Here is a 20,284-nt window from a genome sequence, read left to right as displayed (position 1 = left end):
ACCATCTTCAATCTACAGTCTCCAAGGGTTTGGCGCGAAGGAGAGGTCATGGAACAGGCCTCAGTTTCTCACTTGAACTGGAAGAACAAAATTGAAAGCAGTCTGGACAGGTGGCTCTGAACCAGGCTCAGGCAGCGTGTTCCTCTGCAGAGGCCCACACAAAAGCTGGTTCAGGTGTGGAGGCGGCCACCCCAACCCAGCTCAGCTCTGCCCTGCTGCAGCGAGTAGTCCTTCCGTTCTGCACCACACGTGGCGCACCCCGACGCCCTGTTTCCTCATTTCTGCCTCGGTCCCTGCGAGTCACTTGCACTGGGGCGATGTCCTGGAGCCAACCTCGGTCCCCTCTCGGCCCCACCGCCCCTGCCGCCGGGCTCCGGCTCCACAGCTTCTCCCTCGTGCCCCGGGAAAGAGGCCCCTTCTCCCGCCGACACCCCTCCCAGTGTCGTCTGCCCTCGAGGTCACTAGGCCGAGAGGACAAAGACCCTAGGTGAGGCTCAGCCAGCTAGCGCTGCAAAACAACCCCCTCCACGGATGCGTAGCCACTTTAAGCGCCCTCGCCGTTGCCCCTTTAACCCGCGGCGCAGGCGCAGTGTGGCCGCGGCGCGCGCAGGCGCAGAGGCGGCGGCGGATGTTTACGCGGCCGAGGTCGGAGCGGCGTCCGGGCCGCGGACGCCAGGGACGCGCCCGAGCAGCTGCTGTCGCGGCCCAGACCCGCGGGCCGCCGAGCGCGGAGGTAGAGCCTCCGCCGCCGCCGCCGCCGCCGCCCCGGTCCCGCTTCCTGCAGCCCCGCTGCTCTCCTCGATCTCCTGAGCGCCAGCCGTCTTCCTGGTCTCCCCGCGCCCCTCCCCTTCTCCGGGGAACGTTTGCGCCCTGGCCGCTCCCGAGAGTCTCCCCCCGCCAGCGCCTCCCCTCCCCGACGCTCCCTCCCCAGGAGCCTATGACTTCCCTCCCCAGCATCTTCCCTCCCAGCGCCCCCTCCCCATGATCTTCCCTCCCCGGCATCTTCCCTCCCAGCGCCCCCTCCCCATGATCTTCCCTCCCCGGCATCTTCCCTCCCAGCGCTTCCTCCCCAAGATCATTCCTCACCAGGATCCCATGATCTTCCCTCCCCAGCATCCCCTCCCCGTGACCCCGTGATCTTCCCTCCCCAGCATCTTCCCTCTCAGCCCCCCCTCCCCAGCATCTTCCCTCTCAGCGCCCCCTCCCCAGCATCTTCCCTCTCAGCCCCCCCTCCCCAGCATCTTTCCTCCCCATGATGTTCCCTCCCCAGCCTCTTCCCTGCCCCACATTACGTCCTGTGGGTCGTGTCCTCCCCTGCGCTGTGCTAGTTGGGATCAGCTTACTCGAGGCCCACAACAACTTGTCCTTGCATAAGTAGTTCTGAAGCGAGTGGGTAGTAGGTACAGTTTGAAACAAATTTTACCTTGAATCTTTTCAGAAAATAGAATTGGCCTGAGCAGTAGGAAAAGGTCTTAAGTAGTGACAAGGAGAACTTGTCTGGGCTGGGTTCCTTTGTTCTTCTCTTCAAATTTGTCAGCTGAATATCAGCCCCTTGCCACTCTTGTGCCTACAAAGGTTGTCTTTGTTCTTTTCAGCAAGAAATGGCTAAAGCAAATGCACTTGGTAGCCTGTCATTCAAGAGTGAGGGATGCTGGATGCCTATAAAGGCTCAGGAATTGTGACTGCCTATCCCTTTAAGGTGGTGGGGCTTTCCCTGGCCCCACTGGTTCCTCAACTGGGATGTGGCTGGGAGAGTGTTTTGAGAAACCAGTTTTTCTAGCTCTGTCTTTCTCTGAGAAACCAGTGTCTTTCTTTCTTTCTTTGTCTCTCTCTCTCTCTCTCTCTCTCTCTTTCTGAGAAACCAGTCTCTCTCTCTCTCTCTCTGAGAAACCAGTCCCCCCCCCCCCCTTACAATTCCAGTTTTTAGAAAGCTTTCCTGTGTGTTTAGTAGTAACTGTTTCCAACATGGACCACTGGTTAGGCTTTTCTCCATGAATAGGAACTTTTAAGGATTCTGGTTCTCAAGAGGAGAAGCCCGTTTTCCATCATTCTGCCCTCGGGATGTGTGCTTTTGAGTCCCTATCCCCAGCTCATCCTCTTCATAGTTCCTTTAAGAAATGACCTCCAGATTGGACCTGGGACCTCCTTGTGAAGATTGCCAAGACCAATGTAATTAGGAATGCCCACTTCCTTAACCACAGCTCTACTCGTGTTGATATAGCCACAGTCACAGACCTTCCCTTGTGGCTGTAGCTCAGTGCATCTTCTTCTTGCTGGTCACTACTGGGCAGGAACTATATTAAGGATTTCAGCAAACAGTAAAGTACAATCAAGGGCAGCATCCTAAAAGTGCTTTTCCATTAGTTTGAGAAATTGGATCTAACTGTTGCAGTGGTGAGGACATCTTCAAGTTGTGGGTATTTTTGGTGGGTTGCGTGATGACTGATTACATCCATGTCTGCAGTTAGCAGTGATCTATCCTTAGGAAGGAGTGTTGGATTATAGGACAAAGCCAGTAAGAGTACCACACCCACTGTACCTGTGGGTAGGGTTGCCCTGATGGTCAGAGGGTTAGCAAGACATTTCAGGTAAAGAGTGTTGCTACTCTGTCAGTTGCATTGGTGTAAAAAACACAGGGCTAAGGCCACATGGCCCTGGTTTTGACTGCATGCCCTGACTTTATGATTGTGAGCCAGGTAACTGCTCTTCTCCAACTCATTTATGTGAGGTCACATCTGGCAGGTGGCACCACTAGAAAGGTGGTAGCTGTTTTTCTAAATAGCTGCCCTTTGATATGGAATAAACTTTCAAAGTGAGGAAAAGTTCAAAATAAATGGTACTTAGTGAAAATCAAGCATGCCTAATGTACAGTTTGTGCTATCTCATAAAAAGAAAAGAGCAGTGTTGAGATACAGTGACAGAGCATTGTATATAGGCTTTGGGGTAAAGAGGTGGCTTTCCTGACCCGACACATAGTAGGGTATATGGCTTTCTAAATAGGCCATTAAGAATCCCAATGCAGGACTCCACTGTTAATCAGTGAACAGAATTGTCACTGATTGTGACAATTGACTATGCCAGGCTAGATAGGGGTGTTGCTTCAGAATGAAGCCGCTCATCCAGGATTAAACCCAAATGTTAGCATATAATCCCCGTTTAAGTTGTCATGGAACTGTGGCTCTGAAACAGCTTCAAATGGGGCTGATGTGTAGTATTTGAATTGTGGTTTGAAGTCTCATGTTCAGCCCTCAGATATTGATCATGGAGATAGGTAAATAGAAGAGACACATTTTGTTCACCTGCTCTAAGAGGCTGGAGATTCACACAGGTGGTGTTTGTATTCATTCTGGCTAACTGCTCTTCTACAGTTGTCTGCCCCAGTGTTTCCTTGCTGCCCTCATTCTATAGTTGGAGACCCACAGGACTGAGAGGGAGCACTGCAGAGTGTTTGAGTTAGTCTTCCTGGGGTGGTCTTTTCCCCAGAAGTTGCACCTGAGTCACCATCTTGTGTGAAGTAAAGCTGAGGTTTTGGAAAAGGTGCCTGGGGCCAGGATGAACTGTTTCAGGAGGAGTAGGAGCACTCCAGGTGAAAGAGCATTTCCCTTTGCAGTAGATGAGGACTCAGTGTTGCAGAAGTTGGGCTGAAAGGTGACAGGCAGGTGCTGCACATTTTCCTCCCTGAAAGTAATTTGGGAGAAAGTAAGAAATGCACTTTTGGGAGAGTTGGAGAACTGCATGGTGCATTCAGAAGTGGGAGAGGGAAGTTCTGGTAGCTGCTGATCCTGCTCCCTAGCTTCAGCTTTGAAGTTCATTTTGTGCTTGTTGCAATAGGTGTTTTCCACAATGTGTTCTCTTTGGGAAGAAAGTTTGTTGATATTTTGTCCAAAAATTGAACATCAAAATACCCAAATGAACACATTGGATGTGCTTGACTTAAGTGGGTCTTTTTGTGTGTAGAGGTGTAGAATTACCAGACAAAATTTAAGACACCACTTAAATTTGAATTTCAGATAAACATCTTTTTTTTTTTTTTTTTTTTTTTTTTTTTTTTTTTTAGTATTATTGGCTCGACTTTCTAATTGAACTGGGCTTTTCTTCTAAATCTGGTATCTTTCATCTAAATCTGGAGGGTTGGGTAGTTAGACAAAACATTTCATCTGCATTATTTCCAGAGGTTGAGAATTTGAATTTGGTATATTTAGATCTTTTATTGTTTTGATCTTATTCTTAATGTAAATAATTCTTTGATTTTGGTTCTAGTCTTGCCTGAGTGTAATTCTGAACATGGGCGGTGCGGTGAGTGCTGGAGAGGACAACGATGAGCTGATTGATAATCTGAAGGAAGCCCAGTATATCCGGACGGAATTGGTAGAGCAGGCTTTCCGAGCTATCGATCGTGCAGATTATTATCTTGAAGAGTTTAAAGAAAATGCCTACAAGGACTTGGCATGGAAGCATGGAAACATTCACCTCTCCGCCCCATGTATCTACTCAGAGGTGATGGAGGCCCTGGATCTGCAGCCTGGGCTCTCGTTTCTGAACCTGGGCAGTGGCACTGGCTACCTCAGCTCCATGGTGGGCCTTATTCTAGGTGAGTGTAGAAGGAGAGTGTGCAGCTCCCTGGATCATTGCCTGAGGTTGCTCTCTTTGGGCATAAAGTACAGTCTGCTAACTGCATGTCCTGTGAGAGACTTGGCCTCCCCGACACTTGCCAGAAGTGTCGTCACGGTATGGTGGGTGGCCAGATGACATGCACCCATGAGTCCCAAGTTCTTAGGGCCTCTCTCCTGGCTCTTCTCACTTTCAGCCTGCAGTCTGTCATGCCGATGCACCACCAGGAGAGGAGGGTAGATCTTGAACTTGTGATTTCTTGACTTAACCACTGTGTTCTCTTTACTCCTTTCCCCTGAGAGTCATTATGGTCCTTGGTAGTTTAAGTTCTTCTAAGTAGTTTCTATTTGTTTTAAGTTTGATACTAAAAGAGTAATACCTGTAAGCTTATATACTTTTAAATAAACTTTAGGAATGGAAGCAGTTTCATAGGTTATCTTACTTGAAGCCATTTAGCTCATTTTCCTGAACAATTTGTGGCAATCATGTGGGAATAAGGCCATTTCTAATATTTATAGAGGGGGGATCAGATATCCAAGGGTTTACTGAATGTTTGCCCTGTGTAAAATGCTACACTGGGGGAAAGATGTGTGCTCTTACTCTGAGTGAGGTGGGATGTGTTTGCCAGGGAAATGGAAGGAGTGGCTCTGTGCTATGAGAGATGCTCTGAAGAGGAATTGGGCTGGGTTGCTACAGCAAGCTGAGTGGGAGACCCTGGATGAGGCCGGTGTGGTGTGGCTACAGTTGGCGTTTTTTGATATTGGATCTGACGGCATTTGCTGTTGGACTGTTTGTGGCTATGAAAGAAACATCAGGAACATCCATAGTGTGCTGGGTGTGGGCACACTCCTGTAGTCACAGCTACTTGAGAAGCCAAGGAAGTGGAGTCCCTTGAGCCCAGGAGTTTGAGACCAGCCTGGGCAATGCAGCCAGATTGTGTTTCAAAACAAAACAAGGATGTTCACAGTGGCCTAAGTATTTGCAGTATGAAATTCTGAATATTAAGAACGGCTTACAAGTCACCATGTATGTCAGAGTCCCTGCTTTTTGTAATTGTTGTCACTCTGGAGAACCCTAAGTCACAATTGATTTTTTGTGGATATGGAATAAAAAGTTTGGATTCTTTTTTAAGTTTGTGAACTTTGGAATTTGGTGAAATTTGAGACTGGTCACTTGGCTCTAGGTTATAGATTGTTGTCTTCAACTTTTAAAGTGTGTACGGTTTTGATTTTAACTCAATCTTCTTACCTCAATTTGTTTTGGTTGAGACTGTTGTGGTTGTCATGCTTTGAGAGCACAGTGCCCAGTTGATTTATCATTTTTAAACTTGCCAGTTATAGTCTCCCTCCTCATATCACAAGAATTGGAGGAACCTTGGCTAAATTGGTGTTTTTTTGGGAAGTAGACTTTAAAACTGATTAGATTAGAAATGCTATTGACAGGAGAAAGATGCTTGGAAAGCCTGACTCTAGCAAGCCTGGGCTAGCCTGCTGCTCTGGATGCCCTAGAGGTAAAGAAGAGAGTGCCTGCAGCTTGATGCTGTATCCTAGACACCCTAGATACTGTTGCTTCTCCTTTCTGGGTCCCCTGGGTTTTGGGAATTACACTTGCAGGAAAGTGTGTGTCTTCTGCTGTGGTGAGTGTGGGCAAAGCAGCTCTGGGATCTTGGCTATTTGCATCCAGATGCCCCAGTGTATTTGGCCTTTTTGCCACCTCACACACCTTACTCCAGAGATCAGACCTTGTTGGCCTTCCAGCACCTGTGCACATTAGGTCTGGGTCTCCTTTGGTGCAGTGGCCCTCCTGACCCCACTGCCTTCCCCTGGTTCATCCTATCTCACCTGCCTCCCTGTGCTGTTCTGCAAGCTCCTCTCCCCTTAGCCACAGTTCTCCTTTACTTCTTTCTTACCAGTGAGGGGTGGATGGTGTTTCATGAGATAACATGCCTGAAGGAGGGGCTTGTATGTGGGAGCTGCTCTGCTTGGAGGGGTCTTGCAGTCTGACCACAGCATGTGTGGTACCATGTCCTGAGGCACTACCCTGCCCACCATATCATGCTTCTCTGCTAGTGGAGGATCTGTTACTGCTGTTTGGTGGGCGAGCTGCTTGGGAATAGGGACCATGTCCTATATCTACTACTAAATAGAAGTAACTACTTAGCATTTTCTAATTTTTTTTTTCTTTTTGGAGATATGGTATTGCTAGGTTGCTCAGGTTGGTTTGGAACTTGTGGGCTTAAGGGATTCTCCTGCCTCTGCTTCCCAAGTGCTGGAAAATCAGGTCTAGTGAATGTTTGACACTGAAGTTGGGGGATTAATGAGAAAAGGAAGGGGGGTCAAGTGCACACAAGCTAGACTAATACGGATTCAAGTCAGTGATTGGCAAGGGTCTTAAAATTTGAAACACTTTAAGGTTTGATGTTGTAACTAGCAAACATAGTACTTCTCAGGAAGAGCGTCTTGATGAGGGAATGTTTAGCAGCAGCTAAAGATGTGTGAGAGATACTAAGAGAAAAGAGTAGAGGCTTGGCCTGGGGAGAGGGCTGTCCAGATGTATCCAGGAGCCAAAGTGCAGATATCAGGTACACGGACATTTGCTCATTCATCAGTATTTCTGTTAAGCTGTGGGTTTGAGTACCACTCAAACAATGCCACATACACTGTGAGTGCAGTGTGTATGTCTAGTAATAAAATCCTACATGCCCCATGGGTTTGCTCATGTTGAGTTTTAGTGATAGGTAAGGTGAAGCATGGAGTTTGGTGGACTTCTATATCCATGTCCACCTCCAGGTGAGCACCACCCAGAACAATGTGCAGAGAAGGTGCTCACGCCCTGCCCTCGTGCTCTGTCTTCCTTTGCATTGCTGAATTGAGCCTGGGTTGAACTTGGTGTACAGAGGTGTAAGCTGCTTGTAAAGTGTTCTCTGCTTGCCCCAAACTAATCTAGAAGCATGTTTACAGGAGGGAGTGCTTTTCCTCATTGTGTGGGCTTGTGAATAGTCTCACAGTTTTATTTCAAATTGTGGAAACATAGCCAGAATTGGTGGCACACTCCTGCAATTTCTGACAATCTCCTGAGGCAGGAGGATTACAATTCAAGGTGAGAATGGGCATCTTAGACACACTCTTGTCTCAAAAATAAAATAAAAAGGGCTGAGGATGTGGCTCAGTGCTTGCCTAGCATGCACAGGCCCTGTGTTCTCTCTCCAGTACATCCAGAAAGCAAGCATACAAACGAACAAAAAAACTTATGGATACATTTCTTGTGATACAAAAAATGTCTCATTGTGGGGCTGGGGTTGTGGCTCAGTAGTAGAGTGCTTGCCTAGTATGTGCGAGGCCCTAGGTTTTATCCTCAGCACCTCATATGAATAAATAAATAAATAAAATAAAGGTATTGTGTCCAAGTGCAACTAAAAAATAAATTTAAAAAATGTCTCATTGTGCCTTTTAATAATAGTTTTATTCTAACGATAATTAAAGCCTGTTTTGTGAGAATTATTAAAATGCCTATGTCTGAGTGTTTTGGGGGACCTCTTAGTGGGAAACAGAATTGCCCTAAATGCTGCCTCTGCCAAGCACAGCTGAGGCCTCTATCTGTCCCATTTGCATGTTTACTTTTCCTCTGTAATTTAGTAGGAAGACCCTGAGCTCTTGGCTCCCCCACCCCATTTTCAAATGATTCTTGTTTGAGAGCAAAGAGACCCAAGCATCTGTGTTGTGAATGGGGCTGCTGTATACATCAAAAAAGTGGCTTGAGGGGTTTAGGCCTGCCATTGTGCTAAGACAGCAAAACCTTTTGGGTTTTTGCTGGATGTGGTAACCACACCTGTCGTCCTAGCAATTTGGAAGGCTGAGGCAGGAGGATTGCAAGTTCCAGGCTAGCTTAGGTAATTTAGCAAGACCCTGTCTCAAAATAAAAAAATAAAAAGGGCTGTGGTGTGGCTCAGTGGTAGAGCATTCACGGGTTTAATCTCCTGCAAAAACAAAAAACCAAAAACCTTGTGAGTTTATATATAATACTTGCTAAGTTAGATGTGTTGCAATTAATGAAGTAGAAAAAGCAAGCAAGTGTTCTTTCTCTAGTGCTAAAAACTTTTTTATTCTGAAACCTTTTAGGTCCTTTTGGTGTGAACCATGGGGTGGAGCTACATTCAGATGTTATAGAGTATGCCAAGCAGAAACTGGACTTCTTCATCAGAACAAGTGATAGCTTCGACAAGTACGTCAGACACTAGAGGGTGTGAAATAGAATTTAAACTTTGGTCAGATAGAAGTTGGCTTGAGTGTGCACCTGCCTGCAAGCATGCCTGAGCTGTGTTGGGATGATCCCAGGTCATCCGTGTGCCTCTTCTGATTGTTTTTATATTCTGTAAGGACTTTAGGTTTTCTGATTCCTGTGTAAAGACAGTTTTTCATTAGTACGAGAAGAAAACAAAAATTTTTGTCTTGCTAAATTTTCGTGTTTCCAGTATAAACAACTTTTTATCACAAAATTGTTTGTAAAATACAGTTGTTCCTTTTGTCTTTAAACAATTTATATAACTACTTTTTGCCTCTTTAGGATAAGGCATCGAAGTTCTTATTTTAGGAATTAGACTTTTTAGGGAAACAATGTGCTTTTTCCTTCTCTCCCTCATCAAGCTGTCCAGCCGACCTTGACTATAGGCCACTTTAAACTTGGGGCATGCTCATGGTGTTTACTTGCACTGTGTGGGTTTTGGAATCGTGGCTTCAGCTCCTGGCTCACAGTTCTCTGGGTTGTACAGTGAACCATAACCTGAGATCAGTATGAATTTTTGTATGGTCTTATGGCAGTATGGTACAGTCACTTAAAGAAAATAACATTTTTCTTTCCAGGTTTGACTTCTGCGAGCCCTCCTTTGTTACTGGCAATTGCCTGGAGATTTCCCCAGATTGTTTTCAGTATGATCGGGTGTACTGTGGGGCAGGTGTGCAGAAAGAACATGAAGAGTACATGAAGAGTCTTCTCAAGGTTGGAGGAATTCTGGTCATGCCCCTGGAGGAGAAGGTCAGGCTCCCTGCAGCTGACATTTTGTGCCCTGTCTGCCAAGGTCTCCTCTGCATTTTATGTAGATATACTCTAGTAACAGCTTCCACCATCTTGTGAGCTAGGAGACAGGCAGTCACAGGCATGGTGTTGGGCCAGCTCTGACTTAGATGTGTGGCCCTCCCTGTTCCTCTTTTCCTTCTCTCTCTCCTCCTTCTCACTCCTTTTCTCCCCTCCTCTTTTCTTCCCTCTTATCCTCCTTCCTTCCCCACCCTAGTTATTCTAATTGTTATTACAATTATTCTAATACCAGAATTGTAATTTATAAAATTATCATAATTATTTCATTTTGTTAGTCTGCTTGTTAAGTATCTTGGTGGTGAGTACTTTATAAGAATCTCTGCTTCCTGGGAGTCTTGTTCCAAGGCTCTGGTTTGGCCATGCATGTATGTGTGTGTTTAGGTACTGTGTTTCATTGGGAAAAGAGATTATAATAAATGGGCATGTCAGGTGTGAATTGGTCCTTAGGAGAAATTTCTGTCAGTTACAAAGAACCAGGAAAAAATAGAAATGTTATAAATTAGGAGGTTGTGCACTTTTGTGCAATTTTTAAATATTAGCATTTATTTTGTTCCAGAAGTAATACCCATTTTAGAAAATCTAGAGAATATGAACTAAGAAGAACTGCTCATAGTCTTAATCTAATGACTATTAGCATATGATTCTTGTAACACTTTTATTTTACTTATTTATTTTTTTGGTCCTGGGGATTGACCCGGGGATGGGGGGGATTTACCACTGAGTTACATTCCCAGCCCTGTTTAATTTTTGAGACTGAGTCTCAGATCTCATTAGGTTGCTGAGGGTCTGGCTCAGTTGCTGAGTTTGGCCTTGGACTTGTGATCCTCCTTTCTCAGCCTTCCAGGTTACTGGGATCACAGGCCTGTGCCAATGCACCTGACTTAATTCTTTTAATTTGTGCTGCTCCTTTTTCAAAAAGATTATTGAACATACTGGTTATAACTGAAATTGTTTTACCTATCAGAGTCCAGGAATGTGATTTTAAGTCATCCACTATTCTGTATCATTTTGGTGCCTACACCGAAATGCTTGTTGAACTGTTTATTACTGGCTACTACTTTCAAGCATTAGATGGTGTGTATTATCTCACTATTACTCACTCTTTATTATAAAGACATTAGTGAATGCCCCTAAGTTTAAAAATTGTAAATATTTTAGTATGTAACTACAAAAGATAAAAGCTGTTTTTAAAAACATTGTTATAAGACCATTTGTAACATTAATAGCCAGTAGCCATTGTAACTTGTTAATATCTTCAAATATCCAGTTCATTTTCAGATTTTCCTTATTGACTGAGAAATTTTTTCCCTGTAGCTTGTTTGAAACGGGATCGTGTTTAAGGCTGGTGTGATGCCTTTGGTTTGTACAACTCTGAAGTGCTTTTAGGTCTAGAGGTTCTCGCATCTTTCACTTTCATTTTTTCTTTGCAGCTTATTGGTTCAAGGACTCGCCTTGATGTGTCCTGTAGACTTTCCTGCAGTCTAGGTTTTGCTGTCCTCTGTCCTCTGTTTTTTCTGTGTTGCTGGTTGGATCTAGAGACCTGATTAGGGTGCTGTTCAATATATTTTGGGGAGGAGAGCACAGGAACATCTGCCAGGTATTGAAATATGCAGTCATTGTTTGGTACCCATCCTCTGTTCAGGATGCCCACATCTGCAGATGCTTAGGCCTCTCATATAAAATCACGTATCGGGCTGGGGTTGTGGCTCAGCTGTAGAGCACTCACCTAGCATGTACAAGGCCCTGGGTTCGATCCTCAGCACCACATAAAAATGAATAAATAAAACAAAGGTATTGTGTCTATCTACAACTAAAAAATCAATATTAAAAAAATCATGTATCATGTCATTGGCATATAGCTGATGTACATCCTCTGGTCCCTTACAACACTGATACAATGTAAATACTTTGTAAATAGTTGTATACTGTATTGTTTACAGAATAAATGACAAGAAAAAAAATATGTACATGTTTGGTAACATTGTTTCCCTGAGTGTTTTTGATATGTGGTTGGTTGAATTTGCGGATGCAGAAGCCTTGGATACAGAGAGCCAGCCTGACTTTTGTGTGTAGGCACATCAGCCCTGTTGTCTATTTTTTCTGATGCTTGTGGCCATGATTTAGAACCTGATGGATTATTTCATTAGAAACTGTAGAATAATACCCTTTTGATTTTATCATTTCTTCTTTATTTAGTAGCTATTGTACTTCTATGAAGAGAAAACCTCTCATTACTAATTAGATTCCCCTAAGGTAACTTTATACAAGAGAGAGAGGATAAATTTTGATTCTTAACTTTTATTTATGAATTTCTCAATAATTTGATCCTCTAACATCTGCCAAAGGTAGTGATCACTGAGGTTTTGCTTGCATTTTACCATCTTTATGAATTCCTAGATTGAACGGGCCTCATGTTTTAGTACTGGTGTGATTCTCGCCTGTCTCGGGGCAGATACACCCTCTACCTCTGTGATGGCTCTGCTGCTTTCTGGTGAGAAAAGGCATTCCAGGCTCAGTCTGTATGGTTTTGACCTGAGGGTTGATATGTTGGTGGGAGTTGGTGTTGAGAGGCCACAGCTGGGGCCCAGAGTGCTCATTGACATGGGGTTTGTGGGTGCAGGGATTTGTGGAGCCAGACAGTTTTGCTTGGTGTAGAGATAGAGTGCACTGTGGGTTCGTACTGGCAGCTTCCAAGCAGATTTCAGAACCAGGGACTTTCTGAGGAGCCAGTCTTGGCCACAGTGCCACCCTTCTCTCTGCTGCTTGTCTACCTGCAGTGACAGTGCCACCCAAACTAGTTCAGACCTGTTCAGATCTTACTGCTACCCACCCCTCCGCCCCCCACCCCGTGCCAGGGCTCAAGCCCAGGGCCTCCACAAGCCAGGCAAGTGGTCCACCACTGAGCCACACCCCAGCTGAGATTTTACTTCTGACACACAGCTTACTCCTTTCCTTTCAGTTTTTAGGGGTTACCATTCTAGGTGTGTCCTTCCTGAAGTGGTTACGAGGCTCCAAGTCTAAACAGGGACTTTTTTTCCTGGGCTTGTCCCTCGTACCCTTGTCTGTGGTGACCACTGTGTGGTGTGCTTTTAGTATAAATCTCTTTGCTTAAAAAAGTACGCAGGCAAACTTCTTCCTAACCCTCCTTCAGTGCTTCCACTGTCTGCCCACCCGGCCATGTGTGAAAAGGATTTGTGGTTTTATCTATATACTGTATCTATTGTTTCTAAGTATTTGGTGCTCACTGTATCTGGAAACCCTTTGCCCCTTCCTGTTGTCTGTTTCTAAAACCTTTCGTTGGTGTAGAGTGAATATGGTTCATGACGGCACTGTGGCTCACGCGTCCTCTGCTGTCACTGACAGTGCTCCCAGGAAGGCCTGTGTGTGCTCCTCTTTGTGATGTGACTGTCCTTGTCTCTTCCCAGGTGCAACCTCACAAACATTTTAGTATGTAACTGCAAAAGATAAAAGCTCTGTTCTCCTCACAAGTACAAGTGCTGGCTCAAGGCTGTGTGCTGTAAGCTTTGCCGCTTCAGACAGTGCGGTCAGTGCAGTGGGAGTGCTGTGTGCTGGCTGCCGCTGCCTCTGAGGGCTTGGGCACCTGTCTCCTCTGCTCTTTCTGCTCAGTGTTGTTGTAAACATTTCTCTGCTTACACAGGTGATGCTATCACTCTGCTTTGTGATAAAAATGCACTAGATTTTTCATTGGAATCATTTTATCTCCAGATAATTTTGAGGATTGTGGACATAGTTATGATATTTATAATATTTCTTCTGTTCATCTAGAATATGAAATAGGGGTTTATAGTTTTATTTAAGGTCTCACACATCATTCATTGATTATATTTAAATATTTTATATTTATTATAACTAGAAATTCTTTTTAAAAATATCAAAGGGCTGTAGTTGTAGTTCAATGGTAGAGCACTTGCCTAGCATGTGTGAGGCACTGGGTTTAATCCTCAGCACCACATAAAAATAAACAGAACAAAGGGTGTTGTGTCCATCTACAACTAAAAAAAAATTTAAAAACTTTTTGCTAGTATATGAGAAAGTAATTAACTTGTTGATATTTATAGTACATGGGCCAGGTGTGGTGGCACATACCTATAATCCCAGCCACTCAGGAGGCTGAGATGGGAGGATTGCTAGTTCAAAGCCAGCCTCAGCAACTCAGTGAGACCCTGTCTCTAAGTAAAATGCAAAATAGGGCTGGGAATATTGGCTCAGTGGTTAAGTACTCCTGAGTTCAATTCCCAGTACAACACACACACACACACACACACACACACACACACACACACAGTACATGGCTACTTAACCTTTTATAGGATTTGCCAGCTTAGATATTTTCAAAAGACTAACATCTAATTTTAGCATGATCAAAAATAGTACCGTGGGCTGGGGATGTGGCTCAAGCGGTAGCGTGCTCGCCTGGCATGCGTGCGGCCTGGGTTCGATACTCAGCCCCACATACAAACAAAGATGTTGTGTCCACCGAAAACTAAAAAATAAATATTAAAAAAATTCTCTCTCTCTCTCTCTCTCTCTTTAAAAAAAAAAAAAAAATAGTACCGTGACCTGTTTAGGCTATTTGGAAACCAGCCTAGGTGGCAGCTTTGCTGTCTGATTAGGTTTTCTGGCCCTTATCCTGTATTTCAGAAGAAATGTCTTTTTTTTTTTTTTTAATTTTTTTATTAGTTGTTCACAACATTACAAAGCTCTTGACATATCATATTTCATACATTAGATTGAAGTGGGTTATGAACCCCCAATTTTACCCCAAATGCAGATTGCAGAATCACGTCGGTTACACATCCACAATTTTACATAATGCCCTATTAGTAATTGTTGTATTGTGCTACCTTTCCTAACCCCTACTATCCCCCCTCCCCTCCCCTCCCAACTTCTCTCTCTACCCCATCTACTGTAATTCATTTCTCTCTTTGTTTATTTTCCCATTCCCCTCACAACCTCTTATATGTAATTTTGTTTAGCAATGAGGGTCTCCCTTCATTTCCATGCAATTTCCCTTTTTTCTCCCTTTCCCTCCCATCTCATGTCTCTGTTTAATGTTAATCTTTTCTTCCTCTCTTCCTCCCTGCTCTTTTCATAGTTGCTCTCATTATATCAAAGAAGACATTTGGTATTTGTTTTTTAGGGATTGGCTAGCTTCACTAAGCATAATCTGCTCTAGTGCCATCCATTTCCCTGAAAATTCTATGATTTTGTCATTTTTTTATTGCTGCATAGTACTCCATTGTGTATAGATGCCACATTTTTTTTATCCATTCATCTATTGAAGGGCATCTGGGTTGGTTCCACAGTCTAGCTATTGTGAATTGTGCTGCTATGAACATCGATGTGGCAGTATCCCTGTAGCATGCTCTTTTAAGGTCTTCAGGGAATAGTCCGAGAAGGGCAATAGCAGGGTCAAATGGTGGTTCCATTCCCAGCTTTCCCAGGAATCTCCAAACTGCTTTCCAAATTGGCCGCACCAATTTGCAGTCCCACCAGCAATGTACAAGTGTACCCTTTTCTCCACATCCTCGCCAGCACTTGTTGTTGTTTGACTTCATAGTGGCTGCCAATCTTACTGGAGTGAGATGGTATCTTAGGGTGGTTTTGATTTGCATTTCTCTGATTGCTAGCGATGGTGAGCATTTTTTCATGTACTTGTTGATTGATTGTATATCCTCCTCTGAGAAGTGTCTGTTCAGGTCCTTGGCCCATTTGTCGATTGGGTTATTTGTTATCTTATTGTCTAATTTTTTGAGTTCTTTGTATACTCTGGATATTAGGGCTCTATCTGAAGTGTGAGGCGTAAAAATTTGTTCCCAGGATGTAGGCTCCCTATTTACCTCTCTTATTGTTTCTTTTGCTGAGAAAAAACTTTTAAGTTTAATTAAGTCCCATTTGTTGATTCTTGTTATTAACTCTTGTGCTATGGGTGTCCTATTAAGGAATTTGGAGCCCGACCCCACAATCTGTAGATCGGAGCCAACTTTTTCTTCTATCAGACGCAGAGTTTCAGAAGAAATGTCTTGACAGTCAGCACTACAGTGTATCACCACCAAATTCCTGTGCACTGTGGGGGGCTGTCAGGACATTTCTCCAGAAGGAGCAGAGTAGTCGCCCAGGTGTCCAGAATGACATGGAGAGTTGAAGAGTCCAAGTGCAGCTATGCCTGCCCTTGGTACTTTTCCTGCACCCTAGTTGTGGCCAGGATTCAGGATTGGGTGTGGCTGGGCTGGGGTGGGGTTGTGCATTTTCAGTTACTGTTCCTAAAGTTAGCCCCTCTTCAACCTAGAATGCCCAAGAAAGATGTCTTATGAGAATCCCCACTGTTGTGATCTCTGGTTATTTTCTCCTACTGTCCTTTCTCTAGTTTCTCTGTCACAGATACTTTCTGTAAACAGAGGTGTGTCTGGGGCCTTGGGTAAATTCCATCTTAAGAATTTTTCTAGGAATACTCATGAGCTGTACTCATGCAATACCATGTTATGGTCCATGTTGTCAGGCAGTTTTATTTTAGTGTATCTGTTTTATTTATTAGAATGATTGCACTCACAAGCTATCTAGTAGACAAATTTTTTGGATATTCTCATTTTTGTCTTTGGGATAGTTGACCAAGATAACGCGCATAGGCCCTTCTGCTTGGGAAACCAAAAAGATTCTGGCTGTTTCCTTCGCTCCTCTGGTCCAGCCCTGCCACTCGGAGTCAGGAAAGTCCAGACTTGTCCAGCTACGTGAGTAAATACACTGTATTTGACGTACAGATCTTTTAATCTCATTAGAAATTCAAAAGGAAACAAGATTTATAAGAAAATTGGATGTTCACTCCTCACTGGAACCTTAAGATTGTACAGGGGATTTTAGGCATTTAAAAATTATAACCTGTTTGTAACCCATCTTAGGTTATTTTAGGCTTCTTTTAAATCTGTTAAGGGCTGCTACTGGTCATGCCATTGACAGCAGTGGATTCTCAGAAAGGGAGCTAGCTGTCCTGCCTGTGGGCACTGAAACCGCTTGACTCACTTACTGGGAGAGAGTGACCACACTTGAACCTGCTGCCACCTGGGCAGGCCAAGGAAGAACAGTGTCCATGCTCCTCTGCCGTTGTGGGTGGGGCTTGCTGTGAGCCTTTGCATTTCCCTTCTTCTGGGTGCAGAGCGGAGAGGAGCTGACGCCAGAGTAGCATTTCTCCTAGGATTTTATGATTTAAACAGTTCACACAGAAATGAGAGTTCCAGCTGATTTGATTTAAAAAAAAAGAGAGAAAGAAAATATCACACATAGTTCCAATACCCAAAGACAGTATACTTTAGCAAATTCCTTCCAGAAATATTTTTCAGATTGAGAGGAATCATTATCAAATAATTATACTTTTCTAGTCATATGACATAGATTGGTCCTTAAAATTTGATAACAAGCAACAGTGGAAGTAGCAATAGAAGGGGCTTAGAGGGACCAAGGAAGGTTGGATAGAAGGTGGTGGTTGTGCTTGGTCTTGAGGTAAAAAGGAATTCCCTAAAGAGAGGAGGAGGGGAGGAAAGGTCTTTGCAGAAGCAGGGCAAAGTTAAAAGTGCATATTCCCAATGTGGTCGAACGTGGGCGTTTGGGAGAAGCTGGACTGGTGTGTAGGTAGATCTGAGTTTACTAGGAGGCTGTGGAGGGCCACCAGACATTCAGGTGCAGCATGTTGCCTGCAGGGGGAGTCTGTCAGATACATGTTCTAGAGATCTGAGCAGCATGGAAACTTCTCAGCAGATGCTGCTGTTGGTAAGGGAGGTTGCTAGAGCAGAGTTTGGGAAGGCAAGGGCTCTTTTGGAGTGTTTATGAGACTTTTTATTGGTCTTATTGAAAGTGTTTCTGTGGGAGGCAGAATCAGCACTGGATAACAGTCCTGATGGCAAGTTGGCTGTCTGAGATGCTTGCTCTGAGGGAGGCCTTCAAAGTCAGTGCTGGTGGTGCATAGTCACCTAATGGTGCTTAGGGTTCCCAAAGTAAGAAAGATACTCTGAGCTTCTGTCTTCCTGGGCCAGAGTTTCCTAGATAAGTAAAGCCAATGGAGACAGAGGGGTAGGAAACTGGCAAAGATAAAGCCAGTGTACCTGAGGGTGTGTAGCTTGGACATGCCCCACTCAGGTCACCTCTCAGCTGGGTGGATAAGCAGGCAGGCTAAAGACCAGAACCAGTCAGGATGCTGTGGGCTCTGCAGTGAGAAAAGTTCAGGGGTGCAGACCTTTCTGAGGAAGGCCATGGGAGCCTGAGGTGTCCCTTTTGTGTTGTGGCTGTTGTTTGGGCCTGGACTAGAACCTGGGGAGCTGGTCTCTTACGTAAAGCCTCAGAATGGATGTGAAACCAGGGACACAGGCATGCCAGGAAAGGAGGATGGTGGACATTGGAGCCTTAGGGAACAACACTGTGGGTGGCAGGAGGAGGGATTGAGACCTAGGGATAGCTGTCCCTGTGGTGTCTCAGGAGCTGGGTGGCCATGAGAAGAGCCCTGTGTGCTGCTGTGCATGTTCACTGTGTGCCAGTGTCACTCTGCCCCAGATGCCAGATGATCTTTTTCCTTGTTGTGCTCTGGGGATTTTGTTTTTCTCCACTTTAATAAAAAATTTGCTCTTTATCTACTTTAACAAGAAACGGAACAAATACTCAGTTTGTAAGTTGCTAGAACGGTGTTAAAATAGATGGAAGAATGTTAGCTCTGCTGTGTAACCCTGCATGGGTTAATACATGAATGAACACAGTAAATGGTGACAGCTTGTCAGTTAATTCTGCCAATGACCGGAGCCAGGCAATATTGCTTTCTCTCCTTTTCATTGTTAAAAATTAGTGTACCTGAACTTGCTTTGGGAAAACCCCAGAATGCTGATGAGAGCACTTATCAACACTTGCTTAAAAGGTGCTCCCATTCTGCATTGCTTGTGAATAGCCAGTGAGTTCAGGTGCCATTAGGTTCGCACCTTCAGACTTTGTGGTGTTGGCTCAGACCCTCTTGCCCTCTTGCTGTTTGCAGCACCATTGGCTGTCCGCAGCCTCCAGGACTTGGCCCGCATTGCCATCAGGGGCACCATCAAGAAGGTCATTCATCAGGAAGCAGCGAGCAGAAGTGGAAGTGGACTGAAGAACACGCCTCGGTGTAAACGAAGGAGGGTCCGCCGCCGTAGAATGGAAACAATTGTCTTTTTGGACAAAGAGGTCTTTGCTAGTCGTATTTCCAACCCCTCCGATGACAACAGCTGTGAAGACTTGGAAGAAGAGCGGAGGGAAGAAGAGAAAACCCTGCCAGAGACCAAGCCAGACCCTCCAGTGAACTTCCTACGCCAGAAGGTCCTGAGCCTTCCTCTGCCAGACCCCCTGAAATACTACCTGCTTTATTACAGAGAAAAATAAACTTCTATTTGAAGGGAGAAAGCGAGGAAGAGCCGATTGGAGTCTGATTGTACCGTCTGAGGTGTCTCCTGGGAGCAGATGCTGTGGGAAGGGGACTGCTGTACTTACCCGTGTCGTAGTTTTCTTTTTTTGTGTGTCTCTAAAGTTCTGATTCAGTGCTGTGATTTCTTTAAACATGATCTGACAGGATGTACGCTGCATAGAAGAGTGTTTTCCTCAAGTCAGGAGGCTTGGTTTAGCTCTGCTAAAACACTGAAGTGCAGCAGAGACGATGTTCTGCCGACTACCCCCCCCCCCCAATCCCCTGCAGGTGCATGCACACATCAAAGTGCACCTGAAGCAGAATTGCCTGTGGGAGGTGAAGCTCAACTTTGTAAATATATGAAATCTTTTCTCAGTGTGATGTACCACTGCCCAGGTTTGAATTTTATGGTACTGGCCTCTTAATTTACTGGCACTGAGTTTTGTTGAACTTGGTTTTCTAGAGGGGAGACATTATTGAAACACCCTCCCTTATTTTAATCAACTTAATTAAATCTATGTGAGTTGTCAACTGTAATTTTTGAAAGGAAAAATTGTGTGTGGGGGAGCAGGAATAAAAACATCAAACTGCCAGCTGTCTTTGGAATTTCAAAGAACTTCCAAGAGTGTTTTTCTGACCCCTTTTGCTACCTAAATTGTAAAGAACCACTGTCATGTGATTTCCTGAAGCATATCCTGAAAACAAAACAAGCTCGCTATTTACATGTGTAAGTAATACATCAAAGTGCTTCTGCCCTGCCCATCAGGATGATGGTTTATCTCACGTCTTTAAAGACCATGATGGGTTCCATGGTGTTGGCTGGCCCAGTCCTCAGCAGGTAGAAAGTAGACTAGGGAGCGTTGCAGACAGCTTGTGCTGCTCGACTTCAGTTTGCTGTCTCTCTGTGATCACATTAGAGTATTGATTCATAGATTTATCTTTTATAATTCTAGAGAAAAAGAGATTTGTTAGTTTTGTAAGTTTTCTTAACAGATGTATGTATTTTGGTAGCTCCATTGCATTAGAACAGTTCAGCTCAGTGATTTGTGAGATCCACCTTCTCTAGGCCTTGTTTTGAGAGCTTTCTATCAAGTTGTGGGTCTAGCAGTCAGATGGCAAAATGATTTGACGTTGCTGATTCCATTGCTGATTCTA

The 20,284-nt window shown here is 44.5% G+C and overlaps 1 protein-coding gene across 2 annotated transcripts; it reads left to right on the top strand.

Moving 5' to 3' along the window:
• The first annotated feature begins 603 nt into the window (after positions 1-603).
• PCMTD2 (protein-L-isoaspartate (D-aspartate) O-methyltransferase domain containing 2) lies at positions 604-20,067 on the top strand. Of its 2 annotated transcripts, none has more exons than XM_081291015.1 (6): positions 604-733; positions 4,261-4,591; positions 8,730-8,832; positions 9,471-9,642; positions 16,328-16,451; positions 18,731-20,067. In XM_081291015.1, the coding sequence occupies exons 1-6, from the start codon at positions 629-631 to the stop codon at positions 19,105-19,107; spliced, it is 1,212 nt and encodes a 403-aa protein (XP_081147141.1). In that variant the 5' UTR covers positions 604-628; the 3' UTR covers positions 19,108-20,067. The 2 variants fall into 2 exon arrangements, with proteins under 2 accessions (XP_081147141.1, XP_081147142.1); XM_081291016.1 differs by lacking the exon at positions 604-733 and adding an exon at positions 2,015-2,169.
• The last annotated feature ends 217 nt before the right edge of the window (positions 20,068-20,284 follow it).

Source organism: Spermophilus citellus (assembly GCF_964194105.1).
Source record: "Spermophilus citellus genome assembly, chromosome: 4".
Taxonomy (NCBI): Eukaryota; Metazoa; Chordata; class Mammalia; order Rodentia; family Sciuridae; genus Spermophilus; species Spermophilus citellus.
This window is presented reverse-complemented; position numbering and strand designations above follow the sequence as displayed.

What these genes read in the sequence shown, in the direction of transcription:
- PCMTD2 (XM_081291015.1), top strand. Translation starts at nt 629, where the DNA reads ATGTTTACGCGGCCGAGGTCGGAGCGGCGTCCGGGCCGCGGACGCCAG. An exon ending in GCGGGCCGCCGAGCGCGGAG is followed by an intron (nt 734 to 4,260) that starts GTAGAGCCTCCG and finishes TTTTGGTTCTAG; the next exon opens with TCTTGCCTGAGTGTAATTCT. An exon ending in ACAAGTGATAGCTTCGACAA is followed by an intron (nt 8,833 to 9,470) that starts GTACGTCAGACA and finishes TTTTCTTTCCAG; the next exon opens with GTTTGACTTCTGCGAGCCCT.